A 26,960-nucleotide genomic window follows, 5' to 3' on the forward strand; every position below is an offset into this window, starting at 1 on the left:
GTACATGTCCTCATGCACCTAAACTATGTGGATAAGCATTTGACAGAAAATTGAGCTTTCCTATGAGCCCATGAAGACATTACAGAACTGTTAGTATTTACAATAGCCATCTGAAGAATGCATTACTTCCACATAAAAGGAAATTAAGTAAGGGAAATAATTTGAGTGTTTGAAAACTACTACATAATTTCTCATTTATGTTCCATACTTCCTACCATGTTGTCTAAGCCAGAAATACACACAGTAAATGCTGAATAAATGTATGGAATTTTACTTTATGTTTAAACATATGAAAGCAGAACTGAGTTCAAGTCAACATTCCTAAAGACTGAGGGGAAAATTTAAGTATACTTGGGCAATTTTTTTTTTCCTGAAATAACCCTATCTTCTAACCACGGCTTAGTTTTGATCCTTAAACTGTACTTTAAAGTATCCACAGTAAAACAACAGTCCTGAACAGCAGTACTTCAAGAATCAGAAAAGAATGCATTTGCATATACCAGGAACCAAGGTATTGATGAACAAATTCTGTAAATGAGGTAAAACTCAAAATGTTAAGAGCCTATGAACCTAGGGGAGGATCTGGGTTTTGTAGTATGATAACCTGAGAGAGAGAGAGCAGAATGCACAGGAAATTGAACCAGGATAACTTAGTAACAAACTAAAGACTAATAGTTATGGCCACAGCAGTCAGTAATAAGTAACAATGATGAGGGCCGGAGGGGGGACAGGCGAGAAGAGGTACGTAAGCCACAGTTCCTTCTCTAGTTATTGGACATTGCATCGGATACCTCAGACACCAGAGCCCTTTGCAGGGAGGGAGAAATCAAGGAACCTGCACAAGAGAGACTGGCACTTTAGCCAGCAGGGTCACATGCTTCTCCATCAAAACCAGAATGCAAGTCCTTAGGATGTGCTTGGACAGAGAGCAGAACAAGACTGAGCACTGTGGGTTGTGCATGCATGCAGTTAGCAAGGCTGGGCTCTTCTTCGGACTTCCCCACGAAGTGAGTTACATGCACACATCACCTAGTGTACAAAGTCAGGCTCTTCATTTCCAAACAGCACAGTGGAAGGTTGTATTGTGTTCTGTGAATTCTGGAGTTCTGTAATTTTTACTCAAATTTTTCTTAACACTGTATTTTCTTTTTTTTAATGAATCAGTTATATAAATTTCTAAAATTTGAGGAAAATTCAAATTAAAAGTTAAGAATCATTCATATAAATGAAAAGTAGTAACATTTTCTCAAATGTAATATATTCTCTGTCATTTGGTAACCATTCTGTCAAACACCTAATTAGGGCGAAAACATAAATTTGCCTATGAACAGGAACTATGAAGCTTCATGTCCTATGATAGACATTTCAGTAAAAGGTTTATTGCAATTATTCCATCAAAGTGAAATGACTACACAAGTGAATTCAGACTGTCCGGTAAGAAACTGAAGGGGATTTAATTCATAAATGTGCATCAGTTCTGCTTAAGTGAATGGACTGGCTAGTGTGCTTCATTTGATGTTTGTGACAACATAAGAAGCTCCTGAAACAAAACAACTGAAACCAGAAATGGAAATGTTGTTGGAAGGGTAAGTAGATGTAAAGCCATAGAAAACAAAATCTGTTCAGCATATTACAGTGCATATTAAAAGTAATATAGAAAAACTCAGGATACTGTCAAAGCAAGTAATTCAATTACTTTATCACTTCCCATAACTTCCAGCACTGAATGCAGTACTGTCCCTGGATAAATACTACTATGTTACATCTACTAAGAGACAGATTACCATTTCTAAAGTTAGCACCACAGTCCCAATAACAAACCAAAGAAAAACAAAGCCTTGAGGATCGAAGCCTGACCAAGCTCATAAATTTGGTACCCAAGATGGCCTGCTTCCAAAAATCTACACTTTAATGTTATGGTGTCTTGGAAACCATAAAGGGTTCTACTAACAGAAAGCACTTACCTTAACATCCACATAATGTAGAGCCATTAAATAGATGAATATCAATCTCCCATATTTCACTAAAATATTAATCATTTAAGACCATAGCAAAGAACATACTTACGCATTCCTGAGCACTCTCTATCACCGTCCCATACATTAGAAACTGCATGTCCCGTCAGTAGGAGGTTAATTAAGCTTTGGCTATCAATAAAAATTAAATATCAGTTAAAATAGGCATAAAACTAGTTCTTCAAATCAAGTAATTCCTACAATAGTTTTCTTAATGACTTTTTCCATTCAATCCATTAAAACACAAAATGAGAGGAAACCTTCATTTCCCTTTTCTGTCTGGCCTTGGTGAGGGCCTTAGTGTTGCACTACAATGGCATCTATTCCATAATCACAGAAACCTAGCAACTTTAAGATGGCACAACTTTAAGTGGATAAAAATTAGTCTGTTTATTCAGTGTTTACATTTATTTTTATATATAATAATTTTGGAATTATAATCATTAAAAAAATAATCATTTTCCCCTTCCCCTTCCTTCTTTCACCCTCTCCCATATACCCCTTTGCTCTCAAATTAATTGCCTCTTTTTAATAAATTGTTGTCACATATATTTACACACATACACACACACACACACACACTTACATAAGCATGTGCATGATTTTAGGGCTGACTACTTGGTATGGAGAACTAACTGGGACTGGAAACCTTACTACCTGGCTAGTGAAGTCATGGGTCTTGGAGAAGAACTTACAAAAGCTCACTTTACTAAATCAGCATAATCCTTAACTACATTTAAAATATTTATTCTTATACATACAATTCTCACCCCCACAAAGAAACTTCACTTTGTAATAGATGGAGAACATCACAATTACATTTAATACACACTCTGATAGAGGATAGGTGAATGTTAACAACTAAAGCAGACATATCTATAAAGGACTTGTATGAGAATAGATTAATTTTCACCATTCTATTCATATAGTAAAATAAGCTAAAAAATAGAAAAGGATTGTTTTAATTCAAAAAGAAACTAGCACAGATAGGTAAGAAAATATTTATTTCTAAGTTAATGTAAGTTTACCCTTTTTAAAGAATACTTAAGTGGCTATAATGGAGGCTTTGCTGAAATATCTTGACAAGATATTTGTCATAATAACAGTCATCTGTAAACAACTGGAAACCAGATGTCAACACTGGCCACACACAGCAAACACTGGCTAAAGCTGTGCAAAGTGTGCAGCACAGGGCTAGTCAAGCCCAGACTTGTGTTGCCAACACACTTTTCAGAAACTCTCCCACTCCTGAAGTCTAGAGTTCAGTAAGAGACAGCAGACTGAAGCCTTTACCTGCCATGCCCGTACACAGGGTCTATCAAAGGCTCATTTGCATCTTCAATGGAGTTCTTTATATTTTCAATGCCCTAAAGAAACCAAGATTTCATTAACCTCATTTTAAAACTAAAGTACAAAGTATGATCAGTTTGGAGTATATGTTCATAAAATACTATTCAAATTACCCAGACTTGAAGTGCGGATGCATTTGTCATGGTAAGAAGTAGCTCCCCAAAGATTACTTTACATCTTTCATGGGCTCTATAAAGGGCAGTAAGGAACTCATAGGTAGTAAGTCTAATGTTGGTTAAAGGGACAGAGATAATTTTCAAGAGAGAAGAAGAAATTATTTAATATGAAAGTTAATATTTATTTAACTTCAGGCTAAACTAAATTAAAACCTAACATACCTACTAAGAAAACTAATTCTACTTTAGATCATTTCAAAAAACTTTAGTAAATTCATAGACTTCTGAGTTTAGATAGAGATATAAAGTTAAATACATAAAAGATATAATAGGTAAAGAAAATGAAAAGCTTACATATATGACCATACTTTCTCCCCCAAATTGGTAATTCAAATATACAGTAACAAAATATCAGTTGAGGACAGGAAGTTTCTCCTTCTTAAAAACAATCCCCTGACACATTTTCAATCTTACAAACAGGAGGCTGGAGAATCACAGGAAGAGTGAGGGACCTTAACCTCATCAACTTCAAAATAGCACGAAGTGACATCCACAGCACTATAAAGCTAACCAGAACCACTGATTCTGTTATACTATAGGCCACACCTAAGGATACAACAGACACCCAACAATCAAAGTATTAAAAGGCTGTCTATATACCCTAGGAAAACAAAGGGTTATGCGATCTTGACTTGTCATCCCAGGGAACAACAAAACAAAGCAGGCCACAACCAAGTCAAAATGCATGGTGGGAGCAGGTGGCATAGTCAGTGGGCCGAAGGAATTACTTCAGAGAGCAACAGCTCAAAGGTGTTCAAAGGGAACAGCTAACACAATGACTAAAACAGCTGAGGCTACAGAAGATATCAGAATGTGAGGCAAAAGCACTGAGTGAGAGTGAACGGACAAGAAAGTTCCTGAGGGTGCAGCACCTTCGCCACTACCACTCCCCCATCACCTGACCTCCAAGCACCTTTGGTACCTCACTTTACTTAATACAGTAACTTGTTTAATATTTGGTCAACTTCTCTTATTATTTTTTCTTTATTCTAACTATTTTGTTTGTTCTCTTTCTCTTCTAGTCTATGGCCACCTTCCTTCTACTACAATACTATTTTCTTAACTTCCTTGACTCTAGTATTCCATTTTCCAAATCTCTTCATCACAAATTCTTATTCCAATTTCGGCATCTTTCATTCACACACACACAAGAAAAACTTGTCATTTCTATATTAAAAAATTGTATTGTGTTCCAAGTCTGATATGAAGCCTAAAGTATTATTTTTGTATTCACAAGAAACCTCTTAGATAAAGGTGTGAATATCATCTTTCACAGTCGCTCCTAGGTATATCACACTGCAGTAGGACTGAAGTATTTATGATCCCTCAAGCTGTGCTATACCCCAGTACCCCTTTCCTCTTTAGACTTGCTGCTTCTACTCTGGTAAATTACAACTTTTCCACATGTAAAACTCCTCTCATCCATACATCCACCAAATGGTCCTTACTACAGTCTGTCTGTCCTTGAGTCCTTTCAACAAACTTAAGTCATATCTTCTTTCTATGCAAAATACTTTTTGCGTGTAAAAAATAAAATAAATATTAAAACTAACACCCCAAAACATGACTGACCCTAATAAAATTAATATATCATTTTTATAATAAAAAAACAGAAAACCTTAAAAAAAGGATGCCACATACCTATCAGAGTGTTAATGATAAAAAAAATTAGTAAAATGAAAAAAAAAAAAAAAGAAAAGCGAATAAACCTGATTTCAGATAATGTATAATCAGGAGATATTCAAGGGAGCCTGAAAAGCTACAAGCAATTCAAGATTGGCATTTGCGAAAAGAAGACAGGACCAGAAGCGTGCATGCTGGAGTTAGTTTCAGAGAGGTGTGCTAAGAGAAAAGGCTACCCATAAAAGAAAAACAAGAAAAATTACACAGAACCCAGGAAATGATTCTTCTGGAATTCTAAAATTCAGAAGAGGGGAAGCGTGAGAGAACACAGAAAGAAGGAAGAAGCTATTAAAGAAAAAAAAATTAAATATGAGACATGAAAAAAAAAAAACTAGCACAAGGATTAACAACTAAATCCAGAAAAGAGGGGTCAGAAAGAGTTTCTACAGGGGCGAAAGGTCAAGTGCTAGATATTGCTAAGATCAAAGAAAACTCAAATTAAGAAGAACTGATATCTCATGATTAGAACAGTGTCAATCACCTCTGCGGTCCACAAGGGCAGAGGGGAGGAAAGTGTGAACATGGTTTAAGAATGAATGGAGGCAGGATCAACCTCCATGTCGGCAGCAAGATTCTTAACCATGGATGTACAAACAGCGGCCACACAGCATCTAACAGCAGGAAAAACAGCACTAAGCTAAGACAGTAAATTGTCTTAAACAAACCTTTGTCAGTAACACAGAATAGAGAAAAAGCAAGACTCCAAATTTGTTTCCCCACATTGAATACTGGTCCAAGACAGCATCTTTTAATTCTGATACAGTTCTGAATGATCTTTTTCTGGGGGGAAGAAGAATTAAGTATTAGTATCCTGATTACTCCATTCATAAACGGAAAAATTTTAAATTCTTATTCATTACAACATACACATAGGAGATATTTAGGAAGTATCTTCGAGTTCTAAAAACAAATTTAGCCCAGGAAAGCAAAACCTATGCTGACAACTCCTACCATTTATAAGCAGTCCACTCAGACAGCCTGAGTCTGGCACCACCTCCTCAGTCTATGCAATTATTTAGACAATGGACTGGCCCTTTTCAAATAGGGGTCAGCAATAAGAACACTATCATTTAAAGCCTGGAAGTTTCTTCAACAAACATCCGAGGTCCACATTTGTGGCTTCTTTTAAAAGAAATTAATGTTAAATTTCAAAATGCCACCTGTAATTCTGTTAACACAGCAGCTTTCCTTTGATTTTATGATAAAATCTTTAAATGTTCTGATAAAATATGGGCAGTTTTAATGAAAATTACAGGAAGCATATTTTGGCAGATAAATAATCCTAGTATCTGTCTCACTCTAAATGGTTTTACATTCATCCAGAACAAAAAAGCATGATAAAATGATTTTTTTCACTGATAATGATGAAGAGGTATTTAATTTAGTTTTTTTTTAAAGTATACTTGGATAGTTAGTTACTTTAGGACTGAGAATTACATACATGTATAAATTGTTTTTAAATTTGAGAGCAAATTAATGCTCAAACCAGGTATTTTAAGCTCATGTTTCAGTAGAGAAGTACTATGTAAGTCTAAGGCCCTTTCCACAGTATGAACAGACTTAAAATGGCAATGGGTCCACAAGGTAAGTATTTTAAATGTTTCAATGTTACTTACTGAATTAATGCATGAAATCGCTCAAAGCCAAGCTCTTCGACAGCCAAGGCAGCTATACATAAAAGACACTTTTCAGCACTACACATGGCAAATAAATGACACAAGATACACACAGCAGGCTGTAAACACGTCACGCAATCAAAACATTCCCTATTTCTACTCCCTTACAATTCTTAGTTTACTCTCAACTTTACAGTAACATGAATTTACAGTTCATCATCTTAGTTACTATGGTTATAGCTGAACTGGATACAGTACTGAGACTATAGAAGGGTTACTAAGTAACCAACATCTCTGTACAATTCAGTTACCGCCAGGAGAACATGCAATGCAAAACAGGAACTACTGCCTGTTTGTCACACATTGTCATGTGTCCCGAACTTTAAAATAATTTCGCAGTTTACAAGAGAAGTAACTATCAGCACTGACCTTTTTCAGTATAAAATCCTTAGGCTCACTGCTCACTTATTAAACAAATGTGTATAAAAGGCACAGCAATGAAACCACAGGTTCAAGGACAGATTTAAGTTTGTTTCCTCCTTTAGTCACGCAATCATATACAAGTTTACAATAACTGTTAAGATTATATTAATAAAGTACAAGTTTTAAAAATTTTTTAAAGAAATCAAAGAAAGCCTTTAAACCGAAGATGACATTTACTAAGGCTTCACTAAGTGGCGGACACTCTTGTGAGCACAGGCCTGATCTCACTTAGTGGCCAAGGCCTCTTCATCTCTGGTTGTAGAAGGAAGCTGAGGTCCACACAAGAAGCCTAAGAGCACCAGGCTCTAACCAGCACTGGAAGACAGACTTGGTCTTGGCTTCCAGAAGATAAAGTCTTTAAAAGCCAATCAAAATGCCCACTTTCTTGCAATGAGCAATTTCATGAAGCAAAGAGTAGTACATCTCACACGAATTTTTACTACTGTTTAAGGAAACTGATTATGAAATCAGAATTAAAAATTTTTACTTACAATTTAAAATTGCACATTATACTAGTTTGATATAGCCTAATTTTAACTTTCCAATGTTTCAAATGACTTTCTAAAATCTTTAGAAGTCCAAATGGATTAATTTACCTTTTGATTTATGTGGGAAACAAACTGAAATTGAACCCAAGAATACACTACTACAAACAAATGTGCATTACTAAAAAGCAAAAAATATACACACCACAGAAGCCAATGGAATTAATGCTTGTACACAATGTAAAATCAATGAGGGGGAAATACTTCACTTTTAAATTATGAAGGTAAATAATTCTATTTAGCCTCTTTCAAATTATACTGTTTTATAATGCCTGCTTATGCTGCACTGGAAAGTTGACATAAAGAGAGTACTTTAAAAAGGCAAGCCAAAATAAATAATGCTTAGTTGCAGAAACGATGGAAAATAAGACATAAGAGGATGAACATAACTGGGAATAAAGAAAAACAGGGAAAACAGATTGTTATATGGAATAAATATTTCAATGTAAGTTCAGTTCAACTGTCAGTATCTAAGATAAATTCTCAAATTTTCAGCTAATAAAATGTTTTAAATCTATCTGAAATTAAAAGTATATTTCAACTATGTTTTATGTTGTGTTTATTTTTACAGTGAAGTATTAAGTAAACTACAAAATTCTACAGCATGTCTTTTTGGAGGGGGAGTCAATATAACACACTCATCTAAATTATTTAGGTGACTGACTGCAATGAGGCCCTTCACTCTAGAGTTTTCTAACCCATTAGTACGGCCATGCACCACTTCCTTCACAGTAAGCACATGGATGCACTAAAATCCAAATGAAAATGCTATCAATGAGCTTAAACTCTTTGAATAGTTTAAGTATCTCTCTCAAAATTCAGTATCCCACATGGAATTATTAACATGCTTACATGCCATGCAGTAAAATTTACAAAACATTTAAAAATTAGTCTTAAATGATGTTTTATTGTCATCCTTATGAGCAGTTTCCATTTGTTTTTAAATGTCATAATGAGCTCCAAAATAAATTTTTTGAAAGGCAATGTTCTAAAGGCCTGAAAAGAAACATTACATAACTGTTTTAAGTTTTTAAAATTATTCCTCACAAATGTGTTATTAAAATTTGCCAACCACAAGTCATTCTAATTGCAGAGGTAGGGGAAAATGATAGTGAAAATACTGGGATAGTTCAGCTCTGGGAAGGCAACACTGCCTCACCCATGATTCTCTATGGAGAGTGGTACACATCACACACATTCAAGTGTTTACCTTCTAGCATGAGGCAGCTAAGTTTTGCAAAACCATGTTATACAGAAGGCAATGAGTAAACTGCAGTATGGATGGAATCAGTCACTTATTCAGTCTATGGATTTGGGACTGCTAATTATCAAAAAATACTTTCTAGCAACATTATTCCTCAAAAGCAAATCAGATAAACAACTCGTATCTATTTTCCCTACCACGAGAAGGCTCTAATTTACTAGCTCATTTTGGCAATATTTAAGACACTTTAAGAATGTCCAAGTGTGTAATTTTTTGTTGTTTTGTTTTGTTTTGCTTTTCCAAGACAGGGTTTCTTTGTGTAGCCCTGGCTGTCTTGGAACTAGCTCTGTAGACCAGGCTGGCCTCAAACTCACAGAGATCTGCCTGCCTCTGCCTCCCAAGAGCTGAGACTGAAGGGGTGCACAATTTTTTAAGAACAAGAATAGACATTACTTAGATTATTTAAAAGAAAGAAACTACAGTCAAGATATAGAAAACTTAAGACATAAATAAAACAAAACTAAAATTACCGGTCTAGATATATATAAAACAATATCCAAAAAGTTCAGGAGCAAAGAAACAGTGTATAAATAAGAAAACGTCTCCATCTTTGTTCCAGAAAGCAACTAAGTATATCTAAACATTTAATGGCACAAAAAGCCTTCTCATCTAAAAAAGAATAATGCAGACCTAAATCTATGGCATACAGATGTAAATTCTTTAGATTTTTAATACCAAAGTTTTAATGCTCAAAGGAGATTTCATCAAGTAAATGTTAACTAGAATTATTTTTAAAATGCTTAAAAGATAAATGTAACTTCTTTTGTAAAAATGCATTGTCTTATAGTATTTAAAATAGTGGAAAAGGAAACATAAAATATTAAAGATTACTAATTAAACTTAGGATAGAAAAAGTTATAAAAACTTAAACTATTTTCTCTTCAAACTTTTCAATAGTTTTGCTAAAACAGAAGGACAAGAAATGACTTCACAAAATAAAAACGTATCTTACAAGAGTGCTCCACTTGGCAACTAGACTGTGCAGGGCTCCCAGCAACACTAGCCGTCTCCTCGGTTGTCCTTCCTCTTAACCATGAAACCAAGCAGTAGGATCCAGAGCTGTCACAAGCACTTTCTAAAATATCACATAAGGTATGACAGAGGAGCTCCTTCTGCTCTTCCTCTAAAAATAATCAAAGTATAAGTTATAATGGTTTGTCTGAAAAAGAAAATCCAGTCATGAAAAATAGTAAGAATGCCTTGGCTTAATAATAAAAATCAAGTGTTTTATAAGAATGAGGAAAACCCATATATAACCAGGAGACTATAAATTAGAAAAACAATGTGCCTAAAGATTAAAATATTATCACTTTAAATACTGGTGTGAGTTAGAATACTAAAAAAATGCAGAATTTAACATTATGAGAAATAATATGCTAACTATCTCTGTCTTGAGCACCTGAGTGCTCAGGTTCCCTTTACTGCAGAATCAAGTATAATGAACAACAGGGTCCCTGGAGACCTTTGTTCTCTTCATTTTCTGAATCTAATGTCTGATCAATTTACAGGAATAAGAGCAAGGTTATAAGACACCATTAGCACACAAAAACCACAATCCATTACGATAGCAGAAGCAACCACTGTTATGCTGAACAAACCAGAAGCCACTACACCATTCCATAGCAAGCTGAGCACTGGTGCCTTGGATGGCACGAGCAAGGCCATCTCCTCCAGAACCTGAGTAGCCCTCCTTCTCTCTAGTGGTGCCTCTCTCCAGATGCACTATCACACTTCAACTTCCAAATGAAGGCTGTATAACAAAATCCTCTATCACATTTTATGATAAAAGAGGCTTCCGTCTTTTCTAATGCAAAGTTCTTTATAGTCAGTAACTGTTCCATGCACTTTGCATCAGAGCCTTCATGACATTATGGCAATGCTTTCCAAATTTGTCAAAGTGACTGTATTTTTGAGGAAGAAATGTTTTCTGCAATTAAAAGTCAGGTTAATAACTAACTCTCAGAAAGTTTCCTTACTAAACTTGTGCATTTCATATTGACACTAAGTATATATGACCAGGACACCTTTAACTCTTCAGTTCAAAATTATGAGGAGATTCTATGTCATGAATGAGAATGGAAGCTATTATGTTCTTATACACAATATTGGCACTGTAATATCCTTCCTTCTTCTAGAAGTGACTATGAGGCTCACAAGAAACTCTAACTAAGGAAAATCTTTGTAAATTGTCAAGTGGAATGAAAATGTTTGTTATCAGGCACTATCCTGTACCTATCTAACACAAGCTGCAACACTATGATAGCTTTATCGCAATATAATTACTTTAAGTGTTCCCACTATAATAAAAGATATAGGAGTAAAAAGAGAATGTTGAGTTCCTAGTCAGAGCCCAATTAGGCAAAAAAGAAAAAAAAAAAAAAGAAATAGGAGAGACAGGGAGGAAGACCAATAACAACAAACAGGCATGGTAGAGGAAGAATGTAATCCTGGCAATAAGCAGTTAAAGTAGAAGGCTCTTGAGTCTGAAGATAGCCCGGCCTACACAGCAAGTGCCAGGCTAGCCTTGTTATTTATCAAGATCCCATCAAACAAACAAACACCAGAGTATATGGCTATTCTTTATGGGTATATTATCATCTAAAAGTTAAGAGAAACAGCCATTTTAGCAAGAGGCCAAGTGTTTTCCCTTACTGATAATACCATCTTCCTTCTCCTATTAAAAATCTGAAACACACACTAAAACAAAGTCACTGTTTATGAAACTTCCTGAAACATTCAAGAAATGCTACCCCACCAATTGTTTCCTACTGAAGACAATCTTTTTTTAAATTGAATTACTAACAATAAATGCTGCGTAGCCCAGGTTTAGAAGAGAAGATGAAGGAAAAACTTGAAAGCCAGCTATCATACCTGAGCAATCCCGCCAGGACGACTTCTCAGAGGAAAACAGAAGCTTCTTCAAAAGAAATGCCTTTACACAATTAAAGCAGTGGTTAGAATTCATTGTAGTCACATCTCATGCTGCTCTCTTACTTTTCAAAATGGAAAAAGTTAACACCACCTTTCTGTTCTTTTGAGCAATTTAATTAAAACTTCAAATAGTCTTCCCCCATATTCAAAAGTCAGTGTATATAGTTATTCACTTAATATAAACTTTACCCCACAGTCACAGTTACCCACCTCAGATACATACTTTCTAATAAGCAGAGAATTAATTTACATAATAAATAGGTAACTAGAAATTACAGCAAGTTAGTGTTCTGTTCACATAGTGAAGGGTTACAGGAACATGTCTACAGTTCTCTTGGATTTCTGGGGTAGGAGACATCTAAATACAACAATGGTTGTTTCCTCTTAGCTCTGATCTGTTATAGAAGGAATACCACTACTGGCCATCTTGGGAAATTAGCAAGACCCTATCTCAAGCTAAAACACAAAAGCACTGTGGATGAGGCTCAGTAGTAGAGCACTTGTATACCATGGTGAGATTATGAGTTAGATGCCCAAGACTATGGAAAGAAAGAAAGAAAGAAAGAGTGAGAGGAGGGAAGGGATAACCCAACTATCAATCACTTCTCACAAGAACTCATAGTTTCATGATTTGAGTCATCAAGTTATATGATTCGAAAGAAAAACCAATTGGTCCCCAATCTTTTCTGTCAGAGAAAGCTGTGGGATATAGGGCAGTGCCTCCTTAAGGTACAGTGCAATTGACTTGTTTAAATGCAGGCTCTTGAGCTCCACCTGTTGAATATGAATCTGTGTAGGGCAAGTCAGTCTAAGAAACACGGGTATTATAGGACTCTTCATAAGCTACGAGAAAGCAGAATGGAGACTGCTTTTAGTCAGAAGGACCTAAGCTTGAGTCTTGATTAACTACCCTATTAATCAAAAGTGCTAGGACAAACTTTGAAAGATTTCAGGAAGAATTATATAAGAAAATGTATGCAATGGATTCAGCATACTACCTGGCACTTAACAAGCCATCAATTCAAAGAATTTTACCACCCACAACACTAAAGTTCTACTGTACTTAAATAGAAATAAAGCAAACACTATCATCAAATATATACTATCATCCAAAATCAACATAAATTAACTACCTCGTGTCATTATCTTCAGTACAAACTTTGGAGGTAAAGCAGGACACTTATCCCACCACTAATACTACTGCTGTTGGCATATAATATTTCCTTCATTCTTTCCTCATAATTGTCTTTGTAAGAAGGAATTATAATGCTTATATTAAGATGTGCACTTTCTGTTTTTCAAAGAAATTAATAGCATAATCACTACTTCTATAAAGCTCCAAGATTTATCTGTTATTTCCTCATTTAAATTTTATTACAATATATTAGGTTGGTTGAAACTTTTGCTACTATAAATGAGTTTCTTCATGAAAAAAATGTTTTCCATATGAAGGGTTATTTTTAAAGAGACACTCACGGAAGTATACTATTGCATCAAGACTCTATATTATCATGGCTCTAGCCATCGTCTAAACACCTTCGCAGAATCTTAGTGAAATCTGTACTAGACAGCAATATGTGAGAGTGCCAGTACATCCCACCCATATATGGCTTGACAATATTATATCTAGAGAGTTTCAAAAAAGAAAAAGAAATAGAATCAAGCTCCAGTTTGATCTTCACTGGCCCACACTCAGCAAATGCCTTTATCCTCTTATTGTCTAGCATCACTCTACCTTGTTAACAACTACTCCGTGATGTCATCTTACCACTGGGGATGGAGTGTTTTTCTTACCCAGTTTATACTAATTCCCCATGTAAGACAGACAATATCCTTGCTAATAATGTTTACTGAAACTATTTTTTCTGAGCTTAAAGTAATCCTTTTCTTAGAGTATTACATTAATATTTGAATTTCTTATGGTTTAAGGATATATTTGGCATATGGTAGGAGATGATCTAAAATCATTTGTCCTTCAAATTGTCATATTGGTGGTATTTATGCAATTTCATTTTATTTCACCGCCTATGACAGTTCCTTTATGACAGTATGTGATAAACTCTTGGTAAATTCTTATTTAATAAATGAATTATCTGCTTAATGCTATTCTTATATACATTTTTTAGAAGAATCATGTTCTAAACTTAGTTCAAAAAGGTTACTGTTAATATTTTGACTTACTCTTAACAATTTAATTTTGATATTTAAGCTGAAACACTAATATAAATAAAATAATTGTATTGATTGAAAATATTGTTATGTTTCTCACACTAAACCAATGTCCCAAAGGGCTGTAACAAGGCGGTCAGGATTTTAATGTTAAAGCTATCCCTTGTTTATTTTTTTATATACACTGACTTTTAAATGCTGTAGCCTATCTTCTACCTAACTATATTTGTGGACCTTCAATCTTATAGTACTATTACTGACCAGAGACTATTTCCAAATCTAACACACATGAAGAGCCTAGGATCTTCAAATTTAAACAAGATTCCTACTGCTACCTGAAATTTGCCTCAGCTACTCAGAAAAATAGATATAATAATAACTAGTAGTAGTATATCATATAGTATTATATAAATAGTATATCTAATCACACAGAATATATAAATGTACTATAGCTATTGTTATACTTAAATTTCCACTCTATATATTTAACAATTCTGAAGCAAGATTCAGACACTCAAATTTTTCTTAATAATTTCACCAATGTGAAAAAAAAAAAGCTTTAGTCTTTGAAGAAATAAAAACAAGATGGTCTATAAAGATGTTGGAATAACTCAGTGGAGACTGCTTTTCTTTTTTTTTTTTTTAACTTTTTTGAGCTTTATTTTATGTGTATGAATGTTTTGTCTGCATTTTTGTATGTGCACCATGTATGTACCTGGGTCCTCCGCAAGAGCAACCAGTGTTTTAAACCATTGAGCCATCTCTCCATTCCTGAGATGGCTTTTCTTTCAGAGAAACACATTTTTAATTGAGTGATGTTAGCATATGGAGGATAAAGTTGGCGACTGATGTGTTACGTAACCAAGAGTTTAGAAATGTCTCCTTCATGTCCAGTGGGCAATTTGTATCATTTCTTATTAAACAAACATTTTCAAGTATGAACAGCAATATAAACAAACAGCTATGAGGTTACACTGATTGTTGATTCTAGCAATTTAACAGTTTAGAGCACTAGTCGGTTCTGAAATTCAAAAACATTAAGATTTAACACTAATTTAATACTACAAAATGGGCCTCCATCTGTAATTCCTAATCTTCTGAAAATCGGGGTATACCTCTTATTTTTCCTTGAAAACAGTCAAAATGCTACTCTTGTAAAGATTCACTCATTCTCTGAACTCACTGTTATTTTGGATAGTTACAGCTCCATGTGTTAGAGTTGTTAAACGGCCATATTGAGTTTTCCTACAGAGTACAGACATCAGAAAACAAACGCAAGTGCTAAGCTTTTGAACATGACCCTTATCTAAGGAGTTGGTAAAGTAGTCTATGTTACCTGAACAGGTGCAATAACAGCACAGGGGCCACCTTCAAACTGTTCTAATGCAGATCCCTCTGATTCACTAAACACAAACCCTAAAAATGAAAGCAAGTAGCAAGGATTAAAAATAATTCCAGTAGCATCTATAAAAGAATTGTTCGGGTACTTAGCTTTGAGATCATGTTTTACAACAGTAAAATATCTACAGTTATCAGAGAAAATGACTCTTCTTTTAAGAGACCAAGAGGACTCTTTGGAAAACGTTATGCAACTACTACCTCTCCTCCAAAATATTTATAAAATCCCCTCCAACCCCAGCTTGCTTCTCTCTCTCTCTCTCTCTCTCTCTCTCTCTCTCTCTCTCTCTCTCTCACACACACACACACACACACACACACACACACACACACACACACACACACACAATTTCACACCCAGGGACCACTCTACAAAAGCAAAGTGGACTTGAATAGAAGGACATTAAATTTACTTTTATTTATCTCTTGGTCTGAACATTAAATTTACTTTTATTTATCTCTTGGTCTGAAGACGAAAATTAGCTCATGCATGCCACGCACATACTCAGCAAGCACTAAGCTACACTTCCAACCTCTAAATCTGACTTTTAGATCATTTAATTTGCTTGAAGGAAGACTAGAAATCCAAACACTTTTCCAGACAGTATTTTTGTTGTTGTTCATTTCAATCTTTTTGTTTGTTTGTTTGTTAAAAATAATGTAGTTAATAATAGCAGTAGGCTAGGCAGCATTTGCCTACTTCATTTCCATCTTTGGGTCACATTCTGTAATTTAAAAACTAAGTGGCATAATAGATAGCAAGTGTTCACACACTGGCTCTACCTTTTATTTATTTGTTTATTTTTATTTATTTATTTATTTATTTATTTATTTTGGTTTTTCAAGACAGGGTTTCTCTGAGTAGCTTTGTGCCTTTCCTGGAACTCACTCTGTAGCCCAGGCTGGCCTCGAACTCACAGATATCCACCTGGCTCTGCCTCCTGAGTACTGGGATTAAAGGTGCTGTACCCCCACACCCCCACCCTGCCTTGGCTCTACCTTATTTTAAATATTTTTAATCAGCATTAACTGATAGCAGCTAAAGTTATGCAGAGGGCCCTGAGACAGAAGTCAGGAGAATCCACTAGAAACTCTGGAAAAAAATCATTTCATCTCCTTGAGCCTCAGTGGTCTTATTTTTAAAATGTTCACTTTCAACTTCAGTGTGCTACAGATCTAGTGAATTTTACTAATGGCTACATTCAGTAGCCCAGCAAACACACTGGGTTTCTCTATATTTCATACACACTAGATCTTATACCTGCAATTCAGAATATATGCAAGACTGCTACAATCTCTGATAATCCAGCTGAAGAGACATATAAATAGGTAATACTAAAAGACCATACTAATTTAACAGAAGAATGAAGGACACTGTGGGTGTCCTGGGTGTAGAAAGGAACAACTTACTCAGCCTGAGTCAAATCTTAACAGATGAATTGGGGGTGTGCCTGGGAGCAAGGATAGGCAAATGATGTTCAGGCAAAGGAGACATCAGTATTAAAAGGCAAAGAGCTGTAAGGGCAGGGAAAGGTGATAGAGCAAAGGGAAATTGAATGCAGCCGAGGGCAGGGTAGGGCAGGCAGAAGTGGCAAACAGGCAGAAGGGACAGAAGAGGAGCACACCACAGAGACCTGCATGAGCTTGAGGAAGCACTGTCCTCGCGGGACTACACAGTTTTCTTCGGTTTTGAAGGATGGAAATAAAAAAGCTCTTTCAAGAGCCCAGCAGAGATGGAACTGGCCTAATAAAAGCTACTTTCCTAGGGAGAAGAAGAGCTATTTTCAGATGGTACTTCTCAAGTGAAATGAAAGTTTGATTACTATATATAAATGGAGTGTGCTTGACATAGAGAATAGATATAGATACAGAGAAATGCGAGCTGCCTCTGAAGTTTCTACAGAAAACACATAACAAAACAAAACAAGCTGCCTCAGCAGCCTCTCCTTTAGCCTCTCTTCCAAACAGCATTTAATGTGGATTTCAGAGTTTTTAAAAACCTAAGTGATCCCAGAAAGAATCCACCCCACACCATCTCGTTCTTGACCTCTCAGCCCCACACCAGCCATCTCTAGGCAACACCTACCTTTCTCACCTCAGTCTCCTCAGCTCACAGTATGTGCTCACTTTCAATTCCTGGCTGCACCCAGCTCACTCTCTCCCACATTCACTGTTGATTCCTCCAGGCTACTCTTAAAGACTCATCTAATTTTCCAGAGTCACCTGAAATCATGAGCATCAACTCCGAAGAAACTTGGTCTCTTGCATTTGGTCCCTCTTGTTTATTCTCAGTCTTACTGGAGCACCTCTTAAATGCCGATGATCCCCGAGGCCTGGCCTCGCAACTATGCATTTTCCTTTCTATTGTTTCCTTTCTATTGATAATACGCGGAATTTTATCTGCCCCGAACAATTTCATCTACTTTCTCAACTTCCATTACTGATTATAATCCACAAATATAAACCAGACATGAAGAATCTAAAGTCCTTATGTGGTCCTACACAGTGGACTTGTGTCTCTCTGTTGAGATTCTTCCAGGTCTTCAAACATCCCTGCCTCCACCTCTTCCACCATGCCTTTGTGCATAATGCACATTCTGTCTGAAACACGTGCTAGCCCTTTCTAAAGGAAGTGACTTTTTTTTATGCTTCCTCCTTCCTTTGGGCTCAAGGCTCCAAAACATACCTTGGATATGTCCATTTCTACCCTGTATCTAGTCTGTCTTATGGTTCAAACTGCTATTCACCTCCCACCCACCCCCCACGCCCCCCACCCCCGCATTTGGCATATTGATAAAAGTTCCCAACCACACCTTACAGCTCTTCATCTGCTTGACCCTCCTATTCATCAGGATTGCCCAGAGAATATTTCAGAAACGGAAACAAGGTTTGCTCACAATGCTTAAAATACTTTCTATGGCCTCCCATTGCAAGTAGAATAAAACCTTAACTACTTTTTCTGGTCTAAAGACATGGGAGGATCGATCAATTCAATGGACCTCTATTTTACATTGACTGTGCTTAGCTACAGAGTCCTTATTAATGCTTGCTCTTCTCTCCAGATGAAATGTTTCCTTCTACTCTGCTCTTCATATTTTTCAGGGTTCAATTTAGATGTTAACTCCATAGAGACTTCCTGGCAAACCTGTCGAAGCAGTCTACCACCCCTGAGCAGAAGCAGCATTCATCATAATCTACATGTTAATTTGTTATACAGGTATCATGTCTTTAATTAGTGGCTATTTTTCACCAAATGCTGTATAGCCACTACTTATTAACCCCTTGCTGAATTTCTGAAAGGGAAGACAATAAGGGGTGTTTGGAAAGATGTAAAATAGCCATTACTACCATCTAGAAGTGGGAGATACCGGACCTCAGGGCATGATTTGGGACTATAGATAGCAAATGCAATCATCTGAAACAGGTCAGTTTAAGCGAATGCCAACATGTACTGCAAAGATAATAAAGCTGAGAACACTGAAACTTGGGTAGAGGCTGTGTCAGCAATACAGGATAACAGCTTAGAAAAACAGGCAAGACAGAAATGCAGCAGCTGAGGTTCTAGAAAAGAACAATTAGATACAAGAGTAGTCAGCTGTGCCAAATGCTAAGCCATAAAATGCTGGATCAAGCATGCCACTGAAAGTACTACAAAAGAAAACTCAGAGCCAGTGAGAGAGCAAGACTTTAAGTGACAGAGGGAGAAAGAGCAAAAGAAAACTATTTGTTGCACAAGTTTCACAGAAGGAAAAAGGATGGCAACATGACGAATTATTTTGACACTTGATGTTAGCCAAAAGAATGAAGGCCATGAACTAGAAAATGGCACATGCTTTTAATCCCAGCACTTGGGAAGCAGAGGCAGATGAACTCTGAGTCTGAGCCCAACCTGGGTCTACTCAGTGAGTTCCAGGCAGCCAGGGCTACATGGTGAGACCCTGTCTCAAAACAAACCAACAAACTAACTAACTAAATAAATAAATGGGGGTTGATTCAATGACTGATACAGGGGAAAAAAGAAATTCAAGACCTACAAGTCATACAAGAGAGCTGAGAAAGCAAAGCATGGCAATAGTGACTACCAACCAGACAGGTTCTCACACATGTACCCGCCCCACAGACTTTTTATAGGACTAGAAACCGGTGCAAAGGACCCACCTGAAGTTAAAATAGTTTTCACAATCTGCCAAGACACAATCTGCCACAGTCCTGATAATGCTGTATGCTTTCATGTTGAGTTCCTTAATTTTTACGAGTATAACAGGATCCTGAGCTCAGAAAACATGAAAGCTGGTGACCCAAGAGATACAAATCTTAGATTTCTAAACAACAAAAGAAAGTGAAGCCACTGACTGGAGTCAAGGGAATGAAAAAGGTGAGAACTGAGGAAATCTGGATGCTAGTTCTGAAAAGCACACGGTTAGCTAACAAGGATGAAGAGTAGAAGTGAGGACTCAGCTAAGGTGTAATGATTGTGCTGATGGCAGACATAGGTTTATCCAGCACACAACACACTGGAGTCTATGATAACAAACATGGAGATCTGGAAGTAGTTAAGATGGATGGAAAAAACTTAATGAGGAAAGTGACACCTAAGAGTGCTGGTTATCGCAGTAAGACAAGCAAATTTCAGCTTTAAACTAGGAATGAGAAGCAAAGCCAAGAGTCTGTGCCAAGAGTCAGTAGCCATACCATCCAGAATCCACCAGTCCTCCTCCTCTCTTCTAATAAGCAGGGTCGGGCCTTGTCAGTACTTTGATAAGAGAGGTGATGCCAAGACACCTCCACTGTTTGCCCAAGGAGAATAAGGAAGGAACTCTGGTACTGCATGCAAGTGCAGAGAAGCAATAAAGTTCTACCAATCTTTCAGCTTTTATAATAAATAATGAATTAGGAATGGATTTTAGCCTTCCTTAAAAATTCCACCAGTATTCAAAGAAGAAGTAAAAACACTGTTAAAAATCCTATCGATATAATACAACTATCAAGATCCATGGGTGGTGCTTACAATTACAATCACATCAGTGAGTTGTTCTTACTTCTCTCCTTGAATATGAGTTTGTTAATACACAGCTACGTTTATTGTCAAGTGTTTTCATTCAAATTATTTCCTAGATTTAAAAGAAATTTATCACAAAAGGACAATTTTTCTGATTAAACCTAAAATTACTCATCTAATAACTAATTTGATAGATACAGTTTTGTAACATATTTCACAGTGAAGACATACTCAGTTTCATGTTTTATAGGGCCTAATTTAAATGTGAGCCATGACCCTTTTTGCAAATTTCCAGGTTTCTATTCTCAAGTCTTGTCTGTATACATTCACATCCCTCCAACCAACTGGATAAGCAAGGCCTCTAAAATCTTAACCAGTGTAAAACCAAGGGCACAAACTTGGTTAGATTACTATAGCTGGTCGGGGCTAAGTCAAATGTCTGAATTGAGCCTATTTTTCCTTAGCTAATAATGTTAGACTAGAGATGTTCATCCTCTGCTATCTTGCAGGGCTGTAGCAACAGTTAAATAAGGTTTCAAAAACCTGGACAAGATGACACCATAGTAGAGATACTTCAAATTTTTGAATTAAAGAAACTACATTATATACTTAAAGTACCAAGTAATTAACCTTCTTATGTGTTTGCAAATTATGATTTTTTAAAATTACCTATTAGTTAAGTTATAATTTAGTTATGCTACAGAAAGGAAAACCTAAGTTCAAACTTTGACCCAAATGATCAGGTAATAAATTATTTGTGTGTGTGTGTGTGTGTGTGTGTGTGTGTGTGTGTGTGTGTGTGTGTGTAGCTGTGAGAGGACAATTTGCAGAAGTTGACTCTCTCCTTCAAGCATGTAGGTTCTGAGGATCAAACTCAGGTGGTCACGCTTAGGTGGCAAGTACCTTTCCTTACTGAGCTATCTTGTTAGTCCATTCTTAACTTTTCATAAGTTAAAAATCTCACTTTCTATATTATTTAATAGAGACTGTCCCTTATTCCTGAAAAATCCCCAAATCTAATTTTAATCAAATACAGCCGTGCCATATTACAAAAAGACAAAACCCACATTAAGCTGCTATAGCGAGTATCTCTTTTTCCAGTACACCTTCAGGTGAAACGGTTAAACAACGTGATGTTTGGAGGAAGGGACAGAGCAGTTCCTGAGCTCCTGAGATCTAAACTGAGTGCAGGAAAACACAGGGCCCAAATGCTTCACAAGAGATGTTTTGGAAAGCTACACTACCCATGAGGAACACTGAGAATGAGAAAAGGCACTGGTCCTTTGCAGGGAGTCTGCCAAACACTGCGTTACGAAATCAACGCTGAAAATTGGACTCCTAGCTCGTCAAATGTTCCCATGATCAATACTACTTCTGTCAGACAGAGAAGATGCCAATTTGGGTTCTGATGGGACATGGTCAATCTGCTGGCTTCCTCTTGTCTCCAATGCTACTATCCTGATCTGCACCACTTCTCTTCCCAGACTACAGAGACCATCTGATCTTAATCAGTCTCACCACTGTCTCCCCTCAACCACAGCAATCGAATCAAACTTCTAAAAACAGAACCTGTATCTTCTTGCTCCAAAACTTCCAGGGACTTCTGTTTCATTCAGCATGAGGGCCAGTGTCCTTATAATGGCTAGAAAGCCTTATATGACTATATTCCTTTGAAAGCGTTTATTCCCCTCCCCTTCGTACTGCCCCTCTGCAGCCACAGCGATCTCCTTCCTGTTCCCTGATTAACAGGCGGAGAACATTTGGCACTAAGACTTTTACAGGGGTGGTGCCCTCTGTCTGGAACACTTTCTTCAGATGCCTGCACGCCTGGCTCCAGGGACTGCAAGTGTTTCCGGAACTCTCTGTCCCTTCACCACTGCAGGCACCTGCTATTTGCTCTACCAGCCCAGGCTTCAGCTGCAAGGGCTAGGGATACCAGTGTGGTTTACAGGAAGAAAAAAGAGTAAGCGGTACCAAGGAACTAAAAAAAGGGGGAAAGAAAAACATTTTTTAAAAGGTAGGCAAATGAACAGGAGAAAACCAAAACAGAAAACAAATTTTCAAACTAAAAACAGTCAGCCTGGACTGACAAGATATGGCATGTTTTTTATTCCAGCATCCAGGAGGTCAAGGCAGGTGGATCTCATTGAGTTCAGGGCCAGACAAACTACATGGTGAAACCTTGTTTCAAAAACAAAATGAAATCCAAATCTTTCAGTAAAAGGCTTATTGCCTTTAAACAAAATTGGAGAGATGGCACAGTGGCTAAAAGCACTAATTGCTTGTGAAGCACACTTGGGTTCAATTCTCAGCATCCATATTCAGGCTCACAGCCATCCATAACTTTGGTTCCAGGGAATCTAATGCCCTCTGCGGGCCTCTTCGGGCACAAAGCATGCATGTGTGCATGAACATACATGGAAGCAAAGCATTCATACACATATATTTTTAAGTAAAAAAAAATCAAATAAATCTTTATATAAGGATTGCTAAAAAAAAAAACCCAAAAAACCTCAAAACATATACTTCTTGAAGTGAAAGGGATTTCCAAAGAATTAACTAAAACAGTTGTATCAACAAAAAATGAACAACTATGTACTACTCTATTGGCTTATTTTAACAAGCAAAGTAAGTTGACTAAAGTAATTTCGTAAATGGAATCTCTCTAGATATAACTTGGTTTAACACTAACCATTTTACACTTGTATCTTATTTTTAGAAGGCTGAGGTTGCAGTTGTCAATTCAATGCAGTTATCGACCACAAAAATCAAGCCGCCTTACTAATGTGCCCTGTGCCTACTTCCATAATCCCAAATGACCACCACAGCAACATTTAGCAATGGCCTCTAAGAGTAATTAATTCTGAGCACCATTAGACTGGCAGAGGAAGTGCTGTGATCCATATTCCTTTTAAAATGCAACAAACAGTATCAGACACTATCTCAAAACCAGGGACTCTGAAAGCCAAGTAACAATTTGTAGCGAGCAACACTGTTTCCATTCAGAGCACCACATCTGACTACAAAATTACAACACAGAACTGCTTTCTGGCATTAGTCACTTGGATCACTACCTCACCTCACCCCGCTCCACCTCCCCCAAAAAACAAACACTGATAACATAAAACTGACTCGGAGAGGGGAGGTGTAAAGATCCTAACAGGTGGTACCCTTTAGGTGTCACACATTGCAGTCCACCAGGGCCCCTCACCCCTCCACCCCTGCAGCAAGTCAGCCCAGAGCTGTAGAGACACTTGGGCTCTTTGGTAAACACCCTCCTATCCAAATTTTCCCCATTAACAGACATTTAGAGTAGCTGTTCTCAACCTGTGGGTCTCGACCCCCGGGCCCCGGTGGGTGGGGTGGGGTGGGGGCGGGGTTTGCATATCAGATATCCTGCATAGCGCATATTTACATTACGATTCATTAACAGTAACAAAACTAGTTACGAAGTAGCAACGAAATAATTTTATAGTTGGGGATCATCACATTATGAAGAACTGTATTAAAGGATCGCGCATTAGGAAGGGCATGGGTACTAGAACCGAGCTCGGGGTATCCGACAGGCCAGAGCTGAGGCAACCGGGCCTAACGGGGGGAGGGGGTACTTGAGGTGCAGGAGCCAGGTTACCATAACCAAGTCCGGGTACCAGAACTGAGTGCGGAGTCCCGAGGGGGGCAGACCAGGGGTACAGGGATCAAGCTCTGATACAGGGAAAAGAGTGCCCCAGGGACTGGAGCTGTGGTGCTAGGACCAAACGCCGGTACAGGGACAGAGTGCGGGGAGCGGAGGGGTCGAGGCTGGGGTCCTGGGACCAAGGGCCGGCGTAAGGAAAGAGCGCGGATACCAGAGGGACTGAAGCTGGGGTACCAAGCCAGAATACAGGGAAGGAGTGAGGGCACCAGAAGAGCTGGAGCTGAGGTACTGAGACCGAGCCGGGACAGAACGTGGGTGCCCAAGTGCCTAGAGCGGGGGTACTGGGACCAAGCACGGGTACTGGTAGAAAAGGGCACTGGGGCCAAGCGCCAGGTACTCGAGGTGGTGAAGCGGGGTACTGGGAGCCAGCGGGGCGTCTCGGGCCGACTCCCAGAGCCCTGGCGGAGCGGCTGGAACGGTGAGCCCTGTCCCGGTACCTTGCGTCCAGCGGCAGAAGATGGTGTCCGACAGCCCGGGGCTGCTCTTGGTGCCCCAAACCAGCTCCAGCAGCTCTTTGGTCACTTCGGACATGATGGGGACTGGGCAAGAGGGTCTCTGCTTCCCGGACTCCGGCCCCGGAACATAGGGAAGGGGAGAGTCGAGAAAGGGGCGGCGGAACGGCGACCCGGAGGCAGGGCGAGATGAGGGACTCACGCCGGCGGCACAGACCGCGCCTGTCAAGCCCGGCGGAGCCGCAACCTAGAGTTTCCCGTACCGGAAGTGGCCGGACTTCCGACTTCCTTTAGCTCCGCCCCCCGCGGAGGACCGGGGAATCTCTTCCCCGGAAGCAGAACTGGATAGAACTTCGGAAGAGAGTCTTCGGCCAACTTTGGGAACTGTACGGATTCGGGGTGGTTGGACTGTTGGCTTTTGCCCTGCCCTGCCAGGGCACTGAGAGAGCCCCTCCTCTCCTGGGCTCTGCTCTACTTTTTGTAGCAGGCTTTGAGGCCGTCGCTCTACTACCTGGCCCTTCAAATCTAGAATACTTCACAAAACTAGAATTATAACATGAGAGCGATGTTCTTGAGTTGGAAGCTGCCTTCCACTGTCCCTTGACAAACCGTGTAAAATCCAACCAACTCATTACCTGGTTACACCTGTAAGTGCGTTCGTGTATTAAAAATAACTACCGCGGTGTAACGCACATCACAGAGCTAGCTGGAAGTAAGCTGACCTAAAGTAAGCTGACTGTAAATGGCACAGATTTCATCTCCCATGTTTTGAGACACATATGTTGTCAGCTCTTGAGATTAAAGACCAGGGTTTCATAAAAGGATTAGCATTCCGTGAAATTTAGTATAAATTATTTGTGACATTTAAAAAAATTTTTTTCATTGGTTGGCTTTGCCGTATAAATGGAAAGGGCAAATCGTGCATTTTAAAAGTTTGTGCGGTTTGGGTTCTTTTTTTGTTTGTTTCGGGGATGAAGTATTTCATAGTTATTTGAAGGTCGGATTCTAAGTCATGAAAACCCGGAACTCTTCTGTGATGATTATCAAATTAGCTTCACTCCACTCTGGCTTGTTTTCCCTAAACTAGGAATTACCATACAGTTCACATACTGTAAGATATAAAAGAAAAGTGTGTAAAGGATTTAGATACTTTCTGGCACATGGAACAGGACAGAAAACAAGGGATATTTTATTATTTAAAACATTTTGTGGGATTTGATGCAACACGGATGTTTATGTACTTTTTGACTCAAATTTTAGGCAGTTTGCTCTTTACTGATAAATTCAAGTTGCATAGCTCACTGATTTCAAAATATGTAGTTCTTTTAGAACATTGCTCTTGTATTAGCTAGTTAAGATAAATAAACTCTTATTTAAAATCACCCAGTTTGAAAAAAAGGCTTTCTAATTTATTTTTTCCTTACTTAAGCATTCTTCCCTGTAGTACCAGGGGATAACTAAAAATGCCTGTTGTGGCCATGGCCTTCATAACTTTTAAAAAATAGTCTTTTGGATTCCTTTTATCCTCTTTGTAAGAAAAATTACATTCATTTACTTGTATGTGTATGCATGTACACACACGTGAACTCATGGGTTCATGCATACTATGACACACATGGAGGGGGAAGAGGAAAACTTGTAGTAATAGTTTCTCTCATTCAGCCATGTGTTGAAGGTTTCAGGCTTGACAGCAAACTCATTAATCCACTGTGTTGTCTTGTTGGCCCTAGGGTTTCCTTTATCCTATTCTTATATATTGAATCTTAGCTATTTTGTAAAGTGGAATATTCTTGTTATTTTGTATAAAACTTTCTTCAGTTATTACAGTCTAAACTAACAATAACTTGTGAAATTTCACAGTACATTCATCTATAACTCCCTATGATCATGATTGTTATCCTTACAATTACAGAGACTTATTTATTTTTTTCTTAAAGGACAGATGCATAAAGTCTTATAATAAGATAAGCATCAATCAAAAGAATGAAATTTATTTATACTGGAAGTTAGAACTTAAATTTACTTCCTGTAGTAAGCCAACATTCTAACTTTACCAACTCTTAAGACATAGCATATCTCAAAGGGAAGGTGTAACTTAAATCCAAATTTCTCTTTAAAAACTATACATTTTTAATATAGAATATATATAATTCAATACCATATTTTTTCCAATAACACAGAA

The 26,960-nt window shown here is 37.7% G+C and overlaps 1 protein-coding gene across 7 annotated transcripts in view; it reads right to left on the reverse strand.

The window, feature by feature from the left end:
• The window catches only part of Mindy3 (MINDY lysine 48 deubiquitinase 3), a 73,219-nt gene extending 48,163 nt beyond the window's left edge, over positions 1 to 25,056 (reverse strand). For 3 of the 7 annotated variants that reach the window (XM_052727125.1, XM_052727124.1, XM_052727123.1), the window contains exons 1-8: positions 24,764 to 25,055; positions 15,569 to 15,648; positions 12,004 to 12,064; positions 10,085 to 10,255; positions 6,841 to 6,892; positions 5,890 to 6,004; positions 3,309 to 3,382; positions 2,068 to 2,147 (exon numbers count right to left, since the gene is read on the reverse strand). In XM_052727125.1, the coding sequence (XP_052583085.1) occupies positions 2,068 to 2,147; positions 3,309 to 3,382; positions 5,890 to 6,004; positions 6,841 to 6,892; positions 10,085 to 10,255; positions 12,004 to 12,064; positions 15,569 to 15,648; positions 24,764 to 24,857 (727 nt within the window). In that variant the 5' untranslated portion in view covers positions 24,858 to 25,055. Of the gene's footprint in view, positions 1 to 2,067; positions 2,148 to 3,308; positions 3,383 to 5,889; positions 6,005 to 6,840; positions 6,893 to 10,084; positions 10,256 to 12,003; positions 12,065 to 15,568; positions 15,649 to 24,763 lie in introns of all 7 variants that reach the window. The other 4 variants (XR_008215623.1, XM_052727128.1, XM_052727126.1 and 1 more) reach the window with 4 other exon arrangements.
• Between the last annotated feature and the right edge of the window lie 1,904 nt (positions 25,057 to 26,960).

The sequence above is a fragment of the Peromyscus californicus genome, unplaced genomic scaffold (genome assembly GCF_007827085.1).
Source record: "Peromyscus californicus insignis strain IS unplaced genomic scaffold, ASM782708v3 Scaffold_8__1_contigs__length_139910024, whole genome shotgun sequence".
Classification (NCBI taxonomy): domain Eukaryota; kingdom Metazoa; phylum Chordata; class Mammalia; order Rodentia; family Cricetidae; genus Peromyscus; species Peromyscus californicus.